A 21,191-nucleotide genomic window follows, 5' to 3' on the forward strand; every position below is an offset into this window, starting at 1 on the left:
TCTTTTGACTTGGAAAACAGGCCTCACTAAGTGAAGACTGCTATGAACAGCTGCATGATCAGATAAATAGTGGCAACTACATGGTGGCGACCTTATGAGTGACTCCATTTTTTGTGTGATAATAAGATCCAGGGTGTGACCATGGATATGAGTCGGTTGCATGAAGTGCTGCTCAAGTCCAAATGATTCCAACAAATCAAGGAACTTCATTGCGCCGCTGTCCTTAGAGTCATCCACATGAATGTTAAAGTCCCCAAGGACAAGCAAGCTCTCCTTCGAGAGGATAACCGATTCTAAGACATTAGAAAACTCTTTCATAAACATGTTAATAGAAACCTTGTGGCCTTCTGAAGCTGGGGATCTGTAAACAATGACAATCCTAAGCTTACAAGAAGTTGATAGCTGCATCAGAAGCTCAGAGTAATCAAAAGATTCTTCTTCACAAGTTCTAACTGTAGTAACTCTCATACAGTCACGGTGAAGAAGACCAATGCCCCCACCTTTCCGTCTTAAACGTGGATGATCAACTAATTTATAACCTGCTGGACACAGTTCAACACGCACTGCATCATCCGTTTTCTGTAGCCAGGTCTCAGTGACAATAACTAAATCAAATTTGTTATTGTAAACATAATCAACAAAATTGGCTGTCTTGTTTCGTATAAGACACAGATTGAGACTGTAAATTTTCGACTTTACTCATTCTGTCTGAAGATGACTTTGTAATAAAGTCAAAAATTTACAGTCTCAATCTGTGTCTTGTTTGAATTATATTTTGATTCTCAAGATGTCTTGTTTCGTATAGATTGCGCATTTATTAAACAAAGCAATAGACCGCTGTTTTGTGCTTCTGTATTCAATGGAACACGCTGTATTTCTGTAAGATTTGAGATATTACATGCAGGCCTCGGATTTGTTTCAATATCACCACTTTGGATTAACAGACAAAACGTAGCAGTTGAATTATTATAATACGAAATACGCCTTGCTAACCATTTCCAGTTGTATTTGCTCGTTTATTTCGCCAAAATCATTCACTATTGACAGACAAACACTGCCATATAAATTGTCATCGATAACATCTCTTCCAAACCAAACAAGCACAGCAAAAAAGGCCAGATAGACGGAGCTCAGAAAAACATTACATGCCGCCATTACGTGTTACGTCAAGCCAGTATTTTGTCTAGGAAATGATCCAAAATAAATGTTTGGTCGATCTGGATTCACATTTATGATAGCTGGCTCGCATAGCCCTAGTGACATGATAATTTTTTTTTGCATATTTACAGAGCAGTGGCTAAGTGCAATGATTGGCACATTTGGAAAAAAACTTGAAACCAAACACACTTTTCCATATGCTGGATGCGAAAGTCCTTCCTAAAACATGATCAAAATGAATTGTGATATGTATATTAAATCTCATTTGCTTCTTATTATTCAATAAATGTTGAAAATATACAAGACACCATTCTCAACAATTAACCTTCTTCCTCTGATACACACATTACTTTTGCTTAATCTGAAACTTACCATTCTATAACAAGATGGGCCTCATAAACGACTATAGCTTTAACGTCCATTTTAAGCAGTGAAGATGTACGAAAGTTGCCAGCTACAAACATGTCTGGGTGGGCAAATACTATTTTACATTTCGAATTGATTTCTTTTACATTATTTGCCTTAAGAACCACAACATTCAGTTTCGATTTAATCTTTTCCACTTGATCATGCATAAGTGCATTCAACGGCGAGACCACAATAACAAGAGAAGATGATGATGAGAAAATATAGTCAAAAATCAGGGGCAGACACTGGGTAAATCAATGACTTGCCGTAACCAGGGGGTAGAACCGCTAATGTATCTTTTCGCTGGATAACTGTAGCCTTTAATGCATCATACTGTGACTCCTTCAGTGAAATTTCTTCCTGCCCAAGTATGAATAACACATGGTTGATGGCTTCGTGAAACTTTAGTACATTTTGTATTTTAATATTGTTATTTAATATTTCCTCCATCTTGAATTAGCTTTTAACTAAACACATGCGCTGTGAAACCGGATCTCCAAAAATTTTGGTGCAATTACGGATTATGCAAAGCCTTCGTCATTCCTTCCGCCAAGGATCGTGGGCTCTGGGTACGAGATTGGTGCCACAGCTGAGGAAATATGTGCCTTGCGTAGGCAGTTGCGATATAGAAAAAAATCTATATATCGATATCGAAATAAAAAAATCGATAATATCGACTATATCGAATTATGCAAATGAAAAACGTAATTTAGTCAACTTGCATGTATATGCATCACAAACAGTTAAAAAGAAGTGCATGAAACCAGTCATTGTACGTCTCGAAGATTTATATATTGTTTTATTAACAACGGTTTATGCGTTTATGAAAGATATTATTTACAAGCCTAATGGTTTCACACTACAATTAAATATATATATGTTTATAAATTTTCTGCGAGAAACACTAACATGTTTGCCTGGCTTGGCTTGAGGTTTACTCGCTTCGCCGTAACTATCTGTCCCGCTTTACTAAAAAGTCTTTCAGTTGGAGCACTGCTCGCGGGAATCGCCAGGTATCGTCGGACATACTGCGACAGGAGAGGAAAGTCATTCTCGTGGAATTTCCACCACTGGAGTGGGTCGTCATCTCCATCGATCGTCGGAAATTGCAAATATCGGGCAATTTCGTTTGCCACGCGATCTCGTGGTGACTGGGCTGGCGACGGCGATTGTTTGATCTTCTTCATACTTGTGAGAGAGCCAAGGGTCTTCTTAGCTTTCTTACTTGGCGGTGGCTGGTTACTGTGTTCCTCTACGGTCTCTTCAGGCATCTTGAGAAAAACTGCGTCTTTTAGAAGGGTCTCTTTGACTGCATCTAACTCGCACACAGTTTCAATGTCACAACCTTCGGCTTCAGGTTCTTCGTTGTCCGGGAAGAAATCACTCTGAACGGAACACAAAAATAAATAATACAAGAATTGAAAACGACAATAACAACATAGATTATAGCGCTATTAAAATTTTCTGTTTTTACCCCGCTAATTCAATTATCTACAAAGTTAAGTGACAAACTGTCAAAGCTTAAAATAACCTTGCAATTTATACTTTTAATTAGTATCCTTTGAAAGTTGAAACAATTACCTTGTATCTGGGATCAAGAAAGCAAGTGACATTCATTAGCTGTTGCTTTTCGTCACTCGCATATTTGTCTTCAAGGTATTTCATGATGTTTTTCTTTATACTGGCAGTAAGTGGAAGATCTTTTTCTCCAACTGCAAGCTCTTCGTGTTTCAGTCGATACAGGACGGGCTTCAGAGCAGAAATGGTTACGTACTTGCTTGCGCACATTATATCAGTAAATTGAGCAAGTGGAGAAAGAGCAGCATCGACTGCTTCTAAAACTTCTATATCTTGCCATTTTGGAACCAGATGTGCCGTATCCTTGTCCTTGTTCAACACCCTACGCAGTGCTTTTTTACTTTTCAAAAACTTGCTGATCATTCGGTGAGTTGAGCCCCAACGCGTTGCACACTCCTAGAATTAAAATAGAAAAACAAAAACATGTATGTTTAAATCATTTAGTTTTATTATAAAAATGTCGAATAGTGCATGTGTACACAAACCGATGCAAGCTTGACAGGCTTAACTCCTGGTTCTTCTTGAATTTGGGCCTCTGCAAAAGCCTTCTGCCTTTTCCAGCTCATATTAAAAGCGGCCACCGTCTTCCTGCAAACACTGAGTGCACGTGATGTATTCTTCTCGTTTGCGAGGGAATTAGTTATTGCCAAATGCAAGTTGTGGCCGAAACAAGTTATATTGCGCCAGTTCTTTTCCCGGCATGCCTTCAAAACGTTGGCTGCGTTGTCGGTTGTAATGGCTGATAACTTTTTCGGATCCAGTTCCCAGTGTTTCATGACGTCTTCCATACATTCACCCAGCTTGGTTGCTGTGTGATCTTGAGGCACGAATTTTGTTCCAAGACAGCGACTAACAAGTTTCCACTGGTCGTCAATCCAATGAGCAGTAAATCCCATATAAGGTATCATCCCACGCGAAGACCACATATCCGTCGTGGCTGCGTAAAATTCAATGTTTCTCAGGGAATTAAGCACATTTTCTCGCGTAGTGTCGTAGAGTTTAGCTATACGTTGCCTCGAAAAAGTTGACTTCGATGGAATTTGGTAACGCGGCTCTAAAACGTTGAGCAGCTGATGGAACCCGGGACAAGTAACTGCGTTGAGTGGGACACTATCTTTGGCTAGGTAATAAGCTATCGCGTCAGTGATCTCTTCTGTCCGTTTTTGGCCTGGCTGAAGAGGCGCTCTTTTTTCCATTGCTTCGATGATGCTAGGTTGAGAAGAGGATGTCTGGTATTTCTGTGCAGCAGTTGAAGGAAAGGATTCGGTCGCTGGCGCGGTTTGTTTCCTCGCTACATTCAGAGTCGTATACACCATGAGATGGTTTGTTTTTAAATGCGACATTGGATTTGTTGTGTTTCCGGCTTTCGTTTTCACCTTCTTCTTACATAGCTGACATGTTGGGACATCATCTTCATTACTTTTCTTAAAGTAATTCCAAACAGGACTTCTTTGAATAGACATTATTACTTCCCTTTGCAACAGAATAACGAGTAAGTTTGAAACTTTGAATGAGCCGTGTTATTTTGATACCTTGTTTTTAAACCCGCGTCGATACGCGTCATTAACATTATTATTCAAATTATCGCGAATTCCATCTCTACGAGTCATCACAAAACTATTGTTTTCAAGCGTTCAATGCCGCTGCTTGATGATCTTCAGTGATCACAGTTTCTGTCAAAACAATAATGGCCGAATAATCGGAGATTAAGTTGTTTAGTTACAACTTTCGATATTTACAGTATGTATAAGATACCTGTATCACTAACTAAAAATTACTTGTTGAATAAGGTGTACGCAGATCGTTTCCGTGGATTGCCAGCTAAGGATTACCCTCCACCAAAGTTCAAAAAACTTCTAAACATGGCAGGCTGCAGTAGTAAAGATGAAGCTGAATTTGAATAGATCTCTAATCCTGACATGGAAACAAATTTCTAATACCGACATGGAAACAAATACCCCAGAATCAACTTTATCATTAGAAGCTAATACTAGCTTCACGGTTAAAAAGTTGATTAACATGCTAAGTTGAGTTTCGTTGAGCAAAATAAAGCCCGAATTTTTGCAAACATGCACAAGAAGGTAGATTTTAAACCTTTGTATTGTTTTGTGTCATTGCTTCCCATTCACATGAATAACTTTTCCATACGCTTTTTCTTTGCATCTTGATTAAAATTCATTGTCGATTGCTTACTCTTCCCATTCCACATGGGTATCTAAAAGTTCTTTGGAGATAACTTTTATTTTTTGAAGGTTGACTTTGAGTAAAATTTTTGAAAAATGCTCAAAAAATTGTCACTTCATACAAGAATAATGTGAATTGTAATAGATTTGACAGCCACTCTGCTGTGTTTACAAACCTCTTCTGCTTCTGTTAAGTTTTTAATGATTTATGGAAAACTTAACATTGAAAGTTTCAATCCTACTGTTATGTTTCTGCGAGTAATTTATGTTTTCCTGGTATATTTTTATTGTGGTAACTAATAATGTCCCTAGCAAAGAAAATGCATGATATGAAGGTTGTCCAAAACATTTGCTATTAATTACTGAAAAGTAAAAATGTTTTCATTTGGGATAAATAAAAAAATGTAAAAAAATATTTTCTTCTAGAACTTTTCTACAAACATGCTAGGCTGCTAGCCCCAGGCCTCTAAAGTGCATCACACATATTTCACACAATTATCAGGCGTCTCTCTGCCCTATCTTATAACCGCCCTGGCTTTACCCAGTCTAGTTTGCATTTTATTGGAAATTTCTGTATTCACATGAAGTAGTATTGCTGGAGTGAGGGGGTTTTCTTTGATTATTTTCTTCTTTGATGCCTTGCTACCTGATTTGCATTTTTTAGCACATGGTAGTTTGTTGTAATCCTCCATTGAATATATTTTATGACACCTCTTCAGAAGTGATAACAATTACAGTGTTTTGTGACATAGTTTACAAGTCTCCTTCTTTTGGTATTTCATATGATTTGGTACACAAGTCATTGTAGGTGGCAAAGGTTAATATCTGTGCATTTTTGCTGATAAAGTTGGGTGAATTTTTTTTTATGTACATCTAGTCCTTTGAGATAACTTCTGTATTTTTTACTCTCTCCAACTCTTTACTTTGCAAATTCCTCATACAGCCTGCGAAACACATTATAGAACAATAACATGTACATGAAAATTTATAGCCATTTTGCATGCAATTAAAGGCATATGGTGGTCATAAATATGAACTAAAAGGTTTGCAAAATGTATTATACTAAAAGCTATTTCTAAAGCTTAAAGACAGGTTACAGTCGCTTCTGCGCATGTTTGAAGTGTGCTCACACTTTGTTTTGATTGTTGCAATTTGAAAACATTGCGCAATATTTAGTGCTCACAATTTGGGCAAGATGGCCGACGCACGGGAGTGAAAAATTTCATTGTTCCCAATGCTTACTAATATTCTCATTAAAAGAAGCGATACAGTCATTGAATCAATTTCATATCTATAATAGATGCATCTGAAGTGTATTTTCGTGAATATGGCTTTGAGCAAATGTTTAAAAATGAAACATAAAGATTGAAGTGCAACATGTCTGAAGTACGAATCCTTGATATTTATTACTGGCGCGCATTTTGACTTAAGTTTAAAACTATTTCTAATTTGTTATTGGGAAGAGTGAGTAATTAGTGGCAAGTATCAGTCAGGGGCGGATCGAGCAACATAACTAGGTGGGTCCAGGGGCATGCTCCCCTGGAAAATTTTGAAATCTAGAATCCCGCAAACGCGATTTCATGCGTTTTGAGCGCAAAGTTTGCAAAAAATACACGAATAAAATGAAGAAAAAACCCCTGTTATTTCTCAACAAAAAAGCAACAATACATAAAAACACAAGAAAAAAAATTATCAAGAGCCGCCTTTTCTACATCAACTGGTCTGAAAACGTTCAGAAACAGGCAAAGCGCTTTCGAACAGAGGCAGATAACACAGCAAATCTTTAGCGAAAAGTTCAAGGCAACAGATCTTCCAACAGCGGCAGGTAACACATTAAATATTTAATAAAATGTTCAAGGCAAAGGATCTCCCAACAGCGGCAGATAACACAGTAAATCTTTAGAGAAAAGTTCAAGGCAAAGGATCTTCCAACAGCTGCAGATAACAAGTAAATCTTTATAAAATGTTCAAGGTAAAGGATCTTCCAACAGCAGCAGATAACAAGTAAATCTTTATAAAATGTTCAAGGTAAAGGATCTTCCAACAGCGGCAGGTAACACAGTAAATCTTTAATAAAATGTTCAAGGCAAAGGATCTCCAAACAGAGGCAGACAACACAGTAAATCTTTATAATAAAATGTTCAAGGCGACGGATCTTCCAACAGCGGCAGATAACAAGTAAATCTTTAGAGAAAAGTTCAAGGCGACGGATCTTCTAACAGTGGCAATTAACACAGTAAATCTTTAATAAAATGTTCAAGGCAAAGGATCTCCCAACAGCGGCAGATAACACAGTAAATCTTTAGAGAAAAGTTCAAGGCGATGGGTCTCCCAACAGCGGCAGATAACAAGTAAATCTTTATAAAATGTTCAAGGTAAAGGATCTTCCAACAGCGGCAGATAACAAGTAAATCTTTAGAGAAAAGTTCAAGGAGACGGATCTTCCAACAGTCGCAGATAACACAGTAAATCTTTAATAAAATGTTCAAGGCAAAGGATCTTCCAACAGCGGCAGATAACAAGTAAAACTTTAGAGAAAAGTTCAAGGCGACGGATCTTCCAACAGCAGCAGATAACACAGTAAATCTTTAATAAAATGTTCAAGGCAAAGGATCTTCCAACAGCGGCAGATAACAAGTAAACCTTTATAAAATGTTCTAAAACTTTAGAGAAAAGTTCAAGGCGACGGATCTTCCAACAGCAGCAGATAACAAGTAAATCTTTAGGGAAAAGTTCAAGGCGACGGATCTTCCAACAGCGGCAGATAACACAGTAAATCTTTAGAGAAGGGTTGAAGGATATTAGGTATTGAATTCATTTTGCTTTATTCTTTTCTTCTTTATCATTTAATATGTCCAAGAATTGCATCCTTGTAGGATTCTGTCTTGCAAATGTATTTATTATTTCTTGTATATCTACGGTAATATCGTCATTTATATGCATCTGCGCAAGGCCATTTAGCCGTTCGTTAACCATCGTGCTTCTTAACCATGTTTTCATTCGGCAAAGAGCAGAAATGGATCTTTCGCATTCACACGTAGTAACTGGTACCACTGCCAGTATCTTAAGGGCGGTGCAGATATTCGGAAAAGTGAGTTCGTTACAGTTTCGTAGAGTATCCGCCACTGAATCATATGGAACTTTTTCAAAGCCTTCTGTCCAACTGGTTTCCCACAAACTCAGCTCGGCATGGATTGAACGAAAGTTTGGCATGTCATCACTATATGCTGCAGCGAACTTCATAAACTCCGTCTTCCAGTCTTTGCCTTTACAATTAAGAAAAATACCAGGAATAACGTAAAATCCGTTATAGAGATTACACATTTCTGATGGGAAACGATGTTCCATTTCTCCAATCAAGTGATCCAAAATTGGAATAGTAAGCTTCAGTCGAAAATAATTGCGGGCATTGGATATGTTATAGTTATCCCAAGTAGTTTGAACTTTGCAGATTCTAGGAAAGGATTCACTAACTGCTACGGACTCGGCCAATTCTAAGGCTTCATCGTAATACTTATCATGAATCTCTTCCACCGACTCTCACATTTTCTTCAGCTGGACCTTTAGCAGATTGATTTGCTTGAGGGACTGTGCGACATCAATTTTCCGACGTTGCAATTCAACGGTCAAAAACAAGGTGTGATGAAGGATATTGGTAGTAATTACAAGAGTGGCAATGAATTCAAACTTCTGAATTGAGTGGAAAAAAAGACCAGCATCAGAACTCGAATTGTTGAAGTTATTGTTGACATTCAGGTTCATGTAATCCAAGCTGTTGAAGATGGCCTCAAACGCATCCACAAATCCACCTAGAGTAGAGATCCGTTCAACCCAACGCGTTGTCGAAGGAGCTCCAAGCTTCTGGCGCTTCAAACCAATCTTTGCCATTTCCTTTCTCAGCAATTGCATTCGGTTTGGAGATGGACTGAAAAAACTAGAGATCTTCTGTGCATGATCCAACATTTTTTGAACAGAGTTTATCCCACAAGTTTTGGCAACAACAAGATTCAAGCGATGGCTGGATCAGTGGACATACAATGCTTTCGAATTCTTTTCTAAAATACGCCCAGAGACACCTTTTGTCTGACTAGACATCGCACTTGCACCATCGTAACCTTGACCACGAAGATTTGAAAGAGGAAGACCAACTTCTTGCAAAGTTCCTTCGATGTTGTTCGCTAATGCTTCACCTGTAACACCTTTGCATTCAACAAATTTTATGAATCTTTCGTTAATTTCTTTCTTCGAATCAACATATCGCAGGACAATGGACATTTGTTCTTTACTGTCACAGTCTGTCGCTTCATCACCAAGAACCGAGTATATTGGACAATTACTGTTATTTATCTCAGCCACGATTTTATCGCGAATCTGGTCGCCGGAGACCTTAATGAGCTTGTTCTGGATTGTCTTGGAACGATAAGTCGCATTCTTATTGCCACTCTCAAAATGACGTTGAAGGGTTTCGTCACCTGCATCAACTCGGAAATCAAGAAGGGATTGGAAGTTACCAGGATTGGTAGAAAGATAATACTTGGAGTCGTCACGATGTCCTCTTAAAGCGATATTCTGTTTTCCAGCCAAAAGGATTGTCTTAGTGATGGAGGTTAGGATAGATCGGTTCTGCTGAATACAAGCGCTCCTCATTCTATCTGTTTGTTCATCAATACCCATTTCTTCGCCTGTCATAATTTTCTTGAACTGCACCATGCGCAACATAGAATCACGGTGGATCACGGAAGATTTTTGATGTTGCTCAAGTTTTGAAGCAGCACTTTGCCAATTTGTTAATGGTTCCTTGAACAGCTTTATTAATTTGGAGCCATTATGTCCAGTTTCTTTACCAAAAAGAACACAAGAAAGACAAAAGGCCCCATCGAAAAGTTTAGAGTAACATAACCAAGACCACCGATTTAGCCAAGTAAGACAAAATTTTCGCCGCGAAGATGAACAAGGAAAACTGAAAGATTGGGATGGCTTCCAATGATTGTTAATTAAATTAAGCTTAGTATCATCATCGATTGTTGTCACTGAAACAAAATGTCCAATATCCAATGGGTCAACATCTGAAATATCTGCCTTATTTCGCTTCAGGGATGATTCGCCAGAAGTACTAGGTTTTTCTAAGGCAAGTGCAAGCGGACCTGCAGATAAAATGAACAGGGACGAATTACAATTATAATCAGATGAGTTCAAAAACCGGCGATAACAGATGATTGTATACAAATGGTTTGCACCTTTGTATATTAATCTTCAATCTACATGCATTTTTGTTCATTGCAATCATCTGCTTAACAACATCTGTAATTGTGAACTCCCAATAATATCTTTCATATGAAAATGTTGAAAAGATGGCAGTTCAGAAAAAAACTAAATGAAAGATACAATAACTTACGTTTTAGTGTGATCCCAGGAGGATCATATTCCTTTACAGGTTTGTGCTCATCCTTGACAATAGAAGATGTTGATGGCTTTTCGTCTGAATTTTGTGACTTTGTCGTACTTTGGGAAGGGCGAGAAAAAAGATTCTGTTGCTGAGATTGTGAGCACTTCTTCGGCTTAGTTGGGACATCTTTCTTGGTTAAAACTTCGACAAGTGGTACAAAGTGGTTTGGGTTGAAGTCAGCAGTCAAACCAGGCAGAGTATGCACACCATCAATTGTCCATAAGAGAAAAAGTTTAGTTGGTTGACCAAGTTGAAAAATTACATGTGTCTGCCTTGGTTGTATAGTTCCATTTAAAAATTGCGAATACTTGTTCGGTGCTGCTGCGTTCTCAGGGTAAACTGATGTAATGTTCATTCCAGTAACAGACGACAAGGCTAGCATGCACAAAAGAGAGGAAAAGGTACCAGGGTTTGCATTTTGGATGGCTTCATGCTCAACAACTTTTACCCTGCTGTTGGGATCCTTGCGGTCATAACCATGTCCTAGGGCTGAGTCAGATGCAGCCGCTGAAAAAGCACTATTCTCGGATTTGAATAGCTTTGACTTTTCTTTAATGTATGGATGGAATGCATAAAACTCTTGATTATTAAAGAGCTCAATGCTGGTAAGATCTCTCAATAAATTATAAAGATCCTCTTTGCCACAAAGTAATTTGGAACAGGCTCTGTATAGACAATTTCCATCACCTTTGGTCCTATATATTATATACCATCATCAATTAAAAGCCATTAAATGACCTTAATCCTTAGATTTTAGAGAACATGCACAATTTAAATTATCTGCAATATTTTTTTAATTACTAACTAGATCAAAAACACATATAATAGTTTGAACATAATCCTTCAACTGTTCAACAGTGAGGGTTGGCAATCATGATATTGTTTTAAAAGAGATAAGTTTAAATAATATTACTGAGGCATAATTTGTTCTAATGTTCATTTATACACTGTATGGTCCTTGACATTCAATTTATAATCACTGTCGTGCACTAAGGACAGGTCAATTATTGTCAATATTGCTACAACCTCCTGGGTTCTTACCATAATATAATTCTACTGCAAAATATTAATAATGAATTGCATATTGATATTATACAATTCAGAATGATATTTATATATATATATATATATATATATATATATATATATATATATATTTATATATATATATATTATATTAATATATATATATTTATATATACAGTAGGAGGCAAAAGTTTGAGTCCAGTCGTTGTAGAATTCCAGTATTAAATCCTGGCAGCGTATTGGAGTTAAGACATGCGTGCTAGTGTTTCAGTACTGTAAACTATATTAATTGCACACTGTTTTGGTCCTAATGATCTAAATTATAACAAAATAAAGTTCTCATTCCTTTACACTGCCCAAGATGGGTAGGAAAAAGGGCAAAGTGATGGTGCACAAGGACAAATAGTTCCATTAAGTATTGAAGGATTCTTTCCTCGTAAGATCGCAGAAGAAGTGAGAATTTAAAAAGGTGGTATGCAACTAACCTTGGAGAGGTTCGAAGAAACTAAATCCTACTCAAGCAAACTTTTAGCTGCTTTGGTCATGCTCGGTTTGGCAATATTGAAAGATATAATAGGATCCTAATTAAAGAAAAGTATCATCCAATTCTTCAAGGACATGGAATTTCATCTGGTACAAAGATGATCGCACGTCTAACTACATGATAATCACCCTAAGCACATGCACATCTTCTATGTGCCAGAAATCGTTTAGAAGCAAACTCATTCTGGTGATCTCGTTGTCATGGCTTTCCACCTCATATTCCAGATCTAAAACCTATGGAGCACTTGTAGAACCGTTTTAACCGGAAGAGGGCGAGGCACAGACCCGCCAGCCAGGCTGACTTGAGGCAAGTGGTCAACGAATGCTGGCAAGGTATTGAACGTGTGACATTAAAAAACCTATGGAATCTATGCGAGCAAGAATAAAGGTCATTTCAAGAGCAAAAAAGAGGGAACTAAGCAATGACATGTAAATGCATGTTTGCACATTAAAATACGTAAAAATGAATATCATAACATCTCATAGTTGTTGTACAGCATGTATTTTTCTGTTTACTTGTTTACTTTTTTCTAGTTCACTTATCGGTAAGGTTTTCTGTAGAATATTAATATATGCTGCTGAAACAAAGAAATACAGTCACTGGACTCAAACTTTTGCCTCCTACTGTATATATTTATATATATATAATATTATATATATATATATATATTATATATATAATATATATATATATATATATATTTATATATATCTATATAATATATATATATATATATATATATATATATATATATTTATATATATATACATATACATATATATATATATATATATATATATATATAATTATATATATATTATATAATATTATACAACTACATGCAGCTTAATTGTTTAATATATAATATAAAGCTTATGTTGGCAGAATTAGAATATTATTCTTTATTTATTATCATTATTGGCATAGTACTGAGAGTAGTGTAAAGTGTAAACAAATACTCACTTTAGAGCTCGGAGTTCCCCACGTTGCCACGCTTCGGTGATATGCTTCGGAATATATAATTCACTGGCAATATCTCTTCCTACTTTGCCTCTTTTAAAGAAATTCGAAACCTTCGATTTCGAGAGGAAAGTTGAAACTCTCATTTCAGCATCACGCCGTACTGCCTCAATATCGGACAGCTTATTGAGTTCAAGCAAAGAGCAAAGATCGCACTTCATTTGCATCGACATTTGCATATCTTTACTTGCCACCATGATAAAAGCATGACAATGAACAAATACGATGTCACAGTGGCTGAGATGCATCGGTGCGTGTGTGCCCACAATCTCAAATTTTTGGCGAGATGCAGCTTAAAAACGGCCCCAAAATAATAGATTTGTGATGTCACAGTGGCTGGCTAGCGATGCGCCGGTGCATCAACCGATGCATCGCTAGCCAGCCACTGTGACGTCATAAGCCACTGAACTCTATACATATAGCTTGATGAGATATATCCCGCGTCAGACCCAGATATTCTTGGCGCAACATTTTAAATGCTTTCATGTTATTATTATACGATTTTTGACGGCATCTACTGCCCAAAGAGTAGGCGTTGTTAAAAAGCAGGCTATTCGGCCATTTTTTCTCGCAAAAAAGTTTAAATACTATTTAAAACCATTTAGGCACACCTCACATTTACTCAAGTCTCATTTAGTTGCACTGATGCGCCTGAAGGATATTATCGTTACACATATAGTATATATAACTAGTATATATACATATATATTTTTTGAGAAATGTGACCGATGCATTCGCATCAGATGTACTGGTCTAGATCCGCCCCTGGTATCAGTGTTGTTGTTTCCGGCGCACAAAAAACTTCCTAATAATAATGCTTTGCAGGCTTACCATGCTAGTCTGAATGTACCGAACAATTTCAATAAGTCATGAAGAGTAAAGACATATGTATCTTCCTTGATGGAACTAAACGTGAAGGTACAGTACTTGTGGATTGATGGTTTTTAACTATGTATTAACTTTTATCTGATACACATCTGGAAAAAATCAGCCTGTTGTTTCAACAATTTTTAAGCACACTGAGAATACACAAAATACCCAAACCAGAACATTGAGCGAAAGACAACGCCGTACTCAAGAAAAAATGAGGTATAAAATTAAATTATAAAATATAAATTATGGTTTCAATTGGTAACCAAAGAATAAAATCTATGTTGATTTTGCAACAATTATTGACAGAAAGATTGAGTGGTCATGATAATGATGATGCAGGAACTTCAACTATAAGTTATAACATTAGTTGTGACACTATTGAAGCTTGTCAGAATCAAAATACAGGAACCAATTTCCCCACATACATAAATATCGGAACACAGTGTTGTCTTACATCTAAGGCACTTGTTAATGCTCAAACACAAACTGATGAAAGTTTTCTATTCAACCTTGGTAATACCATTGACCAGTCAGGACTATCTGCACTCACGTTTTTATCAATCACAACTACTATGCTGATCACCAACATTTTTTTGATACAAAAGCCAAAGAGCAGTTGAACACCTTGCCATCCACAGCCATCCCATCAACCTCTAATGACAACTAAGACCTTGATGAACCTGGATCTGAAACTAATAGTTATAATAGTTCAATTGATTATCACCAAGATGACATTTATCAGCTGCCAATGAGCCTCTACCAGAGGAGATAGATGAAATTGAGCCTGAAACGTCCTTAAATACCTTTTTGCAATCCAAAAATTTTTTAGTTAATGAAAAATCCGTGGAAAAACTTTTTAATTTATGTAATACATTAATACATGTGGACAGGTCATAATTGAGAAGAAAATGATAAAAAAAAAAGAAGCATGGTATCAGTGAAGTCAACTTGCATGCAGGGCCATACAGATGTATGGATGTTGATGGATGTATGGATGTTGATGGAATGCCATTGAGCAACCTACTCATACCAGCAGCTGTTTTGCTCACTGGATCACCATAAATCATTTTAGATCATGCACAACTGTTGCAAAACGTCAGAGTTAAACAAACCTTTGAATGTTGCTGGAGATGGTCGTTGTGACAGCCCAGGTCATTCAGCAAAGTATGGCGCCTACTCTCTTCTTGATGAAGCTTCTGGAAAGCTGATCGACTTTAGCTTAGTTCAAGTGACAGAAGTATCATCTTCAAATGCAATGGAATATGAGGGATGCAAAAGGTCTCTGAACAAGCTTATTGGCAAACAAATACCTGTGCGATGCCTTACAACTGACTGATATGTTATGATTACTGCTGAAATGAGGTTGCACTTTTAGGGACAACAACAATTTAGGGTAGAAAAATGCAAGGCAAATAAGAGTTGGGTTTGCAAGCCAATAAAGGAGAAGAAAAATCATAATTATCTGTCTTCAATGCTGGCTGATGTGGTGAAAGCAAAGAAACATGGCATTAAAGTTATTAAAGAACCAGCTAAAATGCCAAAACACATTGCCAAGGAGACTAAACCTGGCAAACAGTCTGTGATTGAGAAACACAAATCCAGGATGTCAAGTGATTGAGACATGGTTTACTTCTTATAAAACATTTCATACTTGTAATTTTTGCAAATATTACTTATAGATCCATATAAACATTTTGTTTAAGATAAACTACCCCTACTCATTATTCATCAGCAAAATTCTTCCAAGCCAGGGGGACAGAAATGTGCTCTTAAACAGCTAACTGCACATGATGGCAAAGGTACTCTAATTTCCTTCCCCAAGGTACCCCAACACCACCTAACAAACTGTCGATAAGCAACATGTCTGTTCCTTTTATGTCCTGGACCTTCAGTTGCCGTTGTTCTATACTGCTGCTTGTAATGATACCAGGCAACTTAAAGAAACCATGGATTCAAACAAACAGATGCAAATGCAGGTTTGTCAGTTATACAATTAGGTTTACTCTCTAGCTTGTCTGTCTCAAAAACCTTGTCGTTTTTGTTCATAACCTCAGCTACTTTATGATAGCAGACATGTTCTTAAGGACGTCCATGATTTGACAATGTTCACAGGTACATGTGTAAATAATTTTATACTGTAAGATACAGGAAAGGCACCTTTCCCAAGGTTTGAAATACACCTCAATGGTTATTAAAATGCCAATTTAATTAAATTTTATATCCCTAAAAAGAAACAGCTTACCAGTCTGATGAGTTGGCCAACCTATTTTCATCTTCTTCATATTCACTACTTTCATCGCCGCTATCATCACTCTCAGAGGCAGCCACAATCTCTAGGACAGGCTCGAACTCCATAACCAGTTAAAAAAGCAGACAATTATTGAATCTGATGGCGCTGCCAAATCTCAAACTGGTGCCCAACAAAAAGTTTGTTTCATTGCTGACTTCATGTGCCACATCATTGTTCATAAAAGTTTCTTTGTCAGATTCAGAATCATATTCTTCAGCATCTTCTCTTTTGTCCGCGTTACCCTCTTCTTCATTGCCATAATCCTCTGCCTCATTGGCTGCAGGTTCGCATGAATTTTTTTTTCTTTTGCATGAATTTTTTTTCTTCATATCTTAGCCAGGAAATCTCGAGAGAATGGTGCAACTGACAGTCAAGTGCATGCACAGGGAAATTTGGAATACCATCAGCTATCTCCAAACTCCAAGGAAAAGTCCCTTAAACCAGCTGCGGAAGTCAACACATCAGTCCCCGAATCATCTGATGTTTCCAAAAAAAATAAGGTTCGCAGAATAGTTAAAAACATCCAAACAAACGTGAGTTCTTCATAAATAGGTACACATGACTGAAAAACATTATTGGAAAAGTCAATCTAGAGCCTAAGATCTACTTGCAATAGTGAGGGCAGCTTGCAATAGTAGATCTACTTGCAATAGTAGATCTACTTGCAATAGTGAGGGCAACCGCCTTTCGAATTTTTATTCTTTCAATATTAACCTATCGCTATTTAACTATTTTAGTCCATGCTCTAATAACTTTCATGGTAGGCTATTCATGTGTGAATATACCAAAACATTACCTCAGCATGCATGCATCGTTTCACATATTAACCGCGGATCAGAGCTTCCCACAACAAGTAAAATAACCTAGCTTTAGACAGTAGAATCACCTGGCTATATTAAACCCGGTCACATCTGGTGGTGCAGTTAATGAGTTAATTGCATTATTTAGATGAAGCAGCTAGATAACTTGGGATGCAGGCCTGGAAATAATTTTGGGGCGGCTGCCTGTCAAAGTGACCAGCACCAATGAATTTGTGCCTGTCACGAAAAAAAAGTACCAGTCATTGTACCTGTCTGCCAGAAACCTAAGAAACGAAATATGCAATGTTGTTATTGTTAAATACATGTATATAATATATATGTTTACAAAACAATGTGAATTATTTCTTTATGACGCTAACTGTTTGAGTGTTTCAAAGACAAACTACTGAACTAGAAGTCATCGGACAAAAAAACTCAGCAAAATCACTGCCTTCATTGTCAGCGTCACTGAAAATTGAAGGAACTGTACGGCCATAATCAGGTGAATCTGTACCATCAATACAAATGTCCATGTCTTCCACATTATCAGATTCTGAAGAAGGTGTTGCTGGTGTATTATCAATCACGTCAACAATATCATCAACAGAATCGTCAGAGTTCGCATCTTTGTCTGACACGTGATAATATTTAACTTTCTTTTTTCTTGATCTATATTTCTTTCTTCTCTTCTGATTTGGCTGTCTAACTTTTTGACTTTGCCACAACTGAACAACTGGAGTAGCATGAAATGAATCAAAGGGAGGACCTTCCTCCACAATTCTGAGAGTATTCGTGAGTCTCTCTTCACCTAAAGAACACCTTTCATCACTCTTTGTTCTTCTTAGTTTGGAAAACAGGCATTCTAGTTTTGCATTGCAAATTGGCACAGAAAACAGCAGTTGGATCAAAACCAAAATGTTTCTCCACTTGGAGGAATACGAGCAGTTAAATAGAAGTCTCCATGTCTTCTTGTAGTTCGCTCTTTCTTACTGAAGGAAGCTTACTGTATGACTTAGAATATTGTGCCACTCCTCAAGAATAGCTTGATTACAGTCGCTTAGACAGAGGCCTTGCTTTATTTGACTAGGACGAAACTTCTATAACATACCAGTAATCATACTATCAGCGAACTCTATTCCATCCACTTCTGTTAATAATTTCCAGTGCTCTGTGTTCAAGATTTTTGCCATGCTACTTGCACCTCTTAATCTAGCATCTACAGAAGAATGAATGGATTCTATAAAAGTATTTTTTGAAGCTTTAACATCTGCCACAGCTTTGTTGAAACTATGGACCGGAAATTCGACTCCTTGATAAGTGCATGAGGTGTCTGTGATTACCAGTTTATTAAAAACATGTTTGATAGATGGAAGATCTTCAAATGATTTCAACATCAACTGGTCAAGGGATTTCTTGGATCGGTGAAGGTTGTGTATTGCGGCAACACTGTCTATTTGGTCGTCCCGAAATGCTTTAGACAGAATTGCCGCAGGATTGAGAGCATCGATATACAGTGCAACATATAACAGCATGCCACTAGATTTCCATTTACGTAAATAACCTTTGAGTTTTTGACGATCTGTGACTTTTTCATCACTTACACTTAAATTTTCTAAATGTTGCATGTAGACACCATTTTGTCAAGAAAAATTTGCAGTGCTGATAGCTTGAATGCGATCCATCGTGTTCCAGAAGCACGTTTTGGTTTCACAAAGCCCTCTTCAAATTCATAATTGAGTAAATCATGAAGTTGTCTCAATTCGTGCATCTTTTTGGGAGATTTATGATACAGGGAATATAGCTTCGTTAGCATATTATCAACATCGTCAAATGCTGTGCCATTTATTGCGTCTTTGAGGGCAAGTTCCAGTTTGTGGGCAACACACCATGTGTATACAAGCCAAGAAGAATTTTTCTCCAGAAGTGCTTTCACTCCATTTTTTTTCCCAGTGTTCACAGACGCACCATCAGCTCCAAAACCCACTAATTTGGAATACAATTCATTTGGCAAGATCCCCAGTGACTTAAAACTTTCTTCAATTGCTCTCATAATGTCCTCTGCATCTGCCTTCTTTACATCTTTCAGACACAAAAACGAAAGTTTCACTTCCACAGTCAAGCAAATTCGGCAAGTGTCTATTTACAGTTGTGGTTTCCAAAAAGCAAAGCGACATGTTCATGTGAGTATAGGTTTCAACAATGATTCATGTGAGGCGAACATGCTACAAATTTTGATTTGCTTGATGTTTAGTACCGGGTTTTGTATTTTTCACCCTATATGAAACTACTGTATTGGCACCTAACTACAAAGAGTGAATTCGGTCCACACCCCCCCCCACCCCCGTTCTAACCGTTTGTCTTAAAATTTTGTGTGTGATCTTATTTTACCCAATGTACTAATTCAGCAAAGTTTTTTGCCGCAAAAATCTGTTTATGTTGCCGAGTGAAGCTGCTGGAAAGTCGTATGTCAGGGAACTGGAGAGACTTGTTAACGCTTGGAACAGTAACTTGGACTTGGAGATCTTGCATGATATTATGATATTTCTTTAAAACTTACTATGATCATGCCTGCTCTTCCTAACAAAAACCGAGTTTTAAATCGAGATCGAAAGACCATGTGACTTGTCTGTCTCGGCACATGGCTTTGTGGCAAAAAGGCAACTTTGATGGGTTACTTCAAGAATGTAAAACCATCCAGTCGACACTACTAGCTACTAGAAAGGTTTCGAATGAACAGCTTTCCAAGACCTTCGCTAGTGTCATGTTTCGTGGCAAAGTGAATGCAGCTCTACGTTTGTTGGATGAACAATCATGTGGTGGAGTTCTTCCTCTTAATGACGATGTGTACAAGGACCTCTTGCAGAAACATCCACTTGCACAACCTGAGGATCATTCCATCATGATTGATGGTAAAATTCCATATGTCGATCCATTGTTATTCGCCAACATAGACGAGGCAGCCATAGCAAAAGCAGCATTGAGGACTCAAGGTGCTGCTGGTCCTTCAGGTCTTGACGCACTTGGATGGCGGCATATTTTGGTGTCTCGCAACTATGGAGAGGCTGGCAAAGATCTGCGATCCGCAATAGCATTAATGGCGAGAACACTTGCAACCCAGAAGGTCGTTATTGGAGCAGATCAGACCACCAGCTTAGAGGCCTTCTTAGCGTGTCGCTTAATACCTCTGGACAAGAACCCTGGTGTCAGACCAATTGGGATTGGAGAGGTTTTACGACGGATAATTGGAAAATCAATTGTCTTTGCCATCAAACCACAAATCATGGATAGCGCAGGAGACTTACAGCTATGTGCAGGACAACAATCAGTCTGCGAAGCTGCTGTTCACGCCATGTTGAAGATTTTTGAAGAAGAAGAAACAGACGCTGTCTTACTGGTAGACGCCACCAATGCGTTCAATTCCATCAACCGTAAGATCATGTTACATAACATTCAGTACATTTGTCCCGCAATGGCTGTTTATACGTTCAATTGTTATGTAACAGCTTCAAGATTGTTCTTGCAAGGTGGTAAAGAAATTGCATCAGCTGAAGGTACCACGCAAGGTGATCTATTAGCCATGCTGTTATACGCAGTCGCCATTATTCCACTCCTGCTCATGATTAAATCTGATGAAGCCAGTGATGTAAGGCATGTTGCGTACGCAGATGACCTTAGTGGAGCAGGTAAGCTAATGCAATTGCATGCCTGGTGGGAGAAGATTGCCGTGCATGGTCTGAGTCTTGGTTACTACCTGCGAGCTGATAAATCCTGGTTGATTGTGAAGCCACACCTGGAGCAGACTGCCATTGAGATCATCACTGGAACTAATGTACAAATTTCAAGTGAAGGGCATAAGTACCTTGGA

At 37.7% G+C, this 21,191-nt stretch overlaps 2 protein-coding genes across 2 annotated transcripts; both read right to left on the reverse strand.

The window, feature by feature from the left end:
* Positions 1-2,447: 2,447 nt before the first annotated feature.
* LOC114526778 (zinc finger BED domain-containing protein 1-like) lies at positions 2,448-4,040 on the reverse strand. Its single transcript, XM_028548298.1, has 3 exons — positions 3,849-4,040; positions 3,148-3,540; positions 2,448-2,951 (listed from the first exon to the last, which is right to left on the reverse strand). Exons 1-3 carry the CDS (start codon positions 4,038-4,040, stop codon positions 2,448-2,450), a joined length of 1,089 nt encoding a protein of 362 aa, XP_028404099.1.
* A 5,310-nt stretch (positions 4,041-9,350) lies between these two features.
* Positions 9,351-10,001, reverse strand: LOC114526779 (zinc finger MYM-type protein 1-like). The gene has a single exon (XM_028548300.1). It carries the CDS (start codon positions 9,999-10,001, stop codon positions 9,351-9,353), a length of 651 nt encoding a protein of 216 aa, XP_028404101.1.
* Between the last annotated feature and the right edge of the window lie 11,190 nt (positions 10,002-21,191).

Source organism: Dendronephthya gigantea, unplaced genomic scaffold (genome assembly GCF_004324835.1).
Source record: "Dendronephthya gigantea isolate DGI-Jeju-01 unplaced genomic scaffold, DenGig_1.0 000041F, whole genome shotgun sequence".
Classification (NCBI taxonomy): Eukaryota; Metazoa; Cnidaria; class Anthozoa; order Malacalcyonacea; family Nephtheidae; genus Dendronephthya; species Dendronephthya gigantea.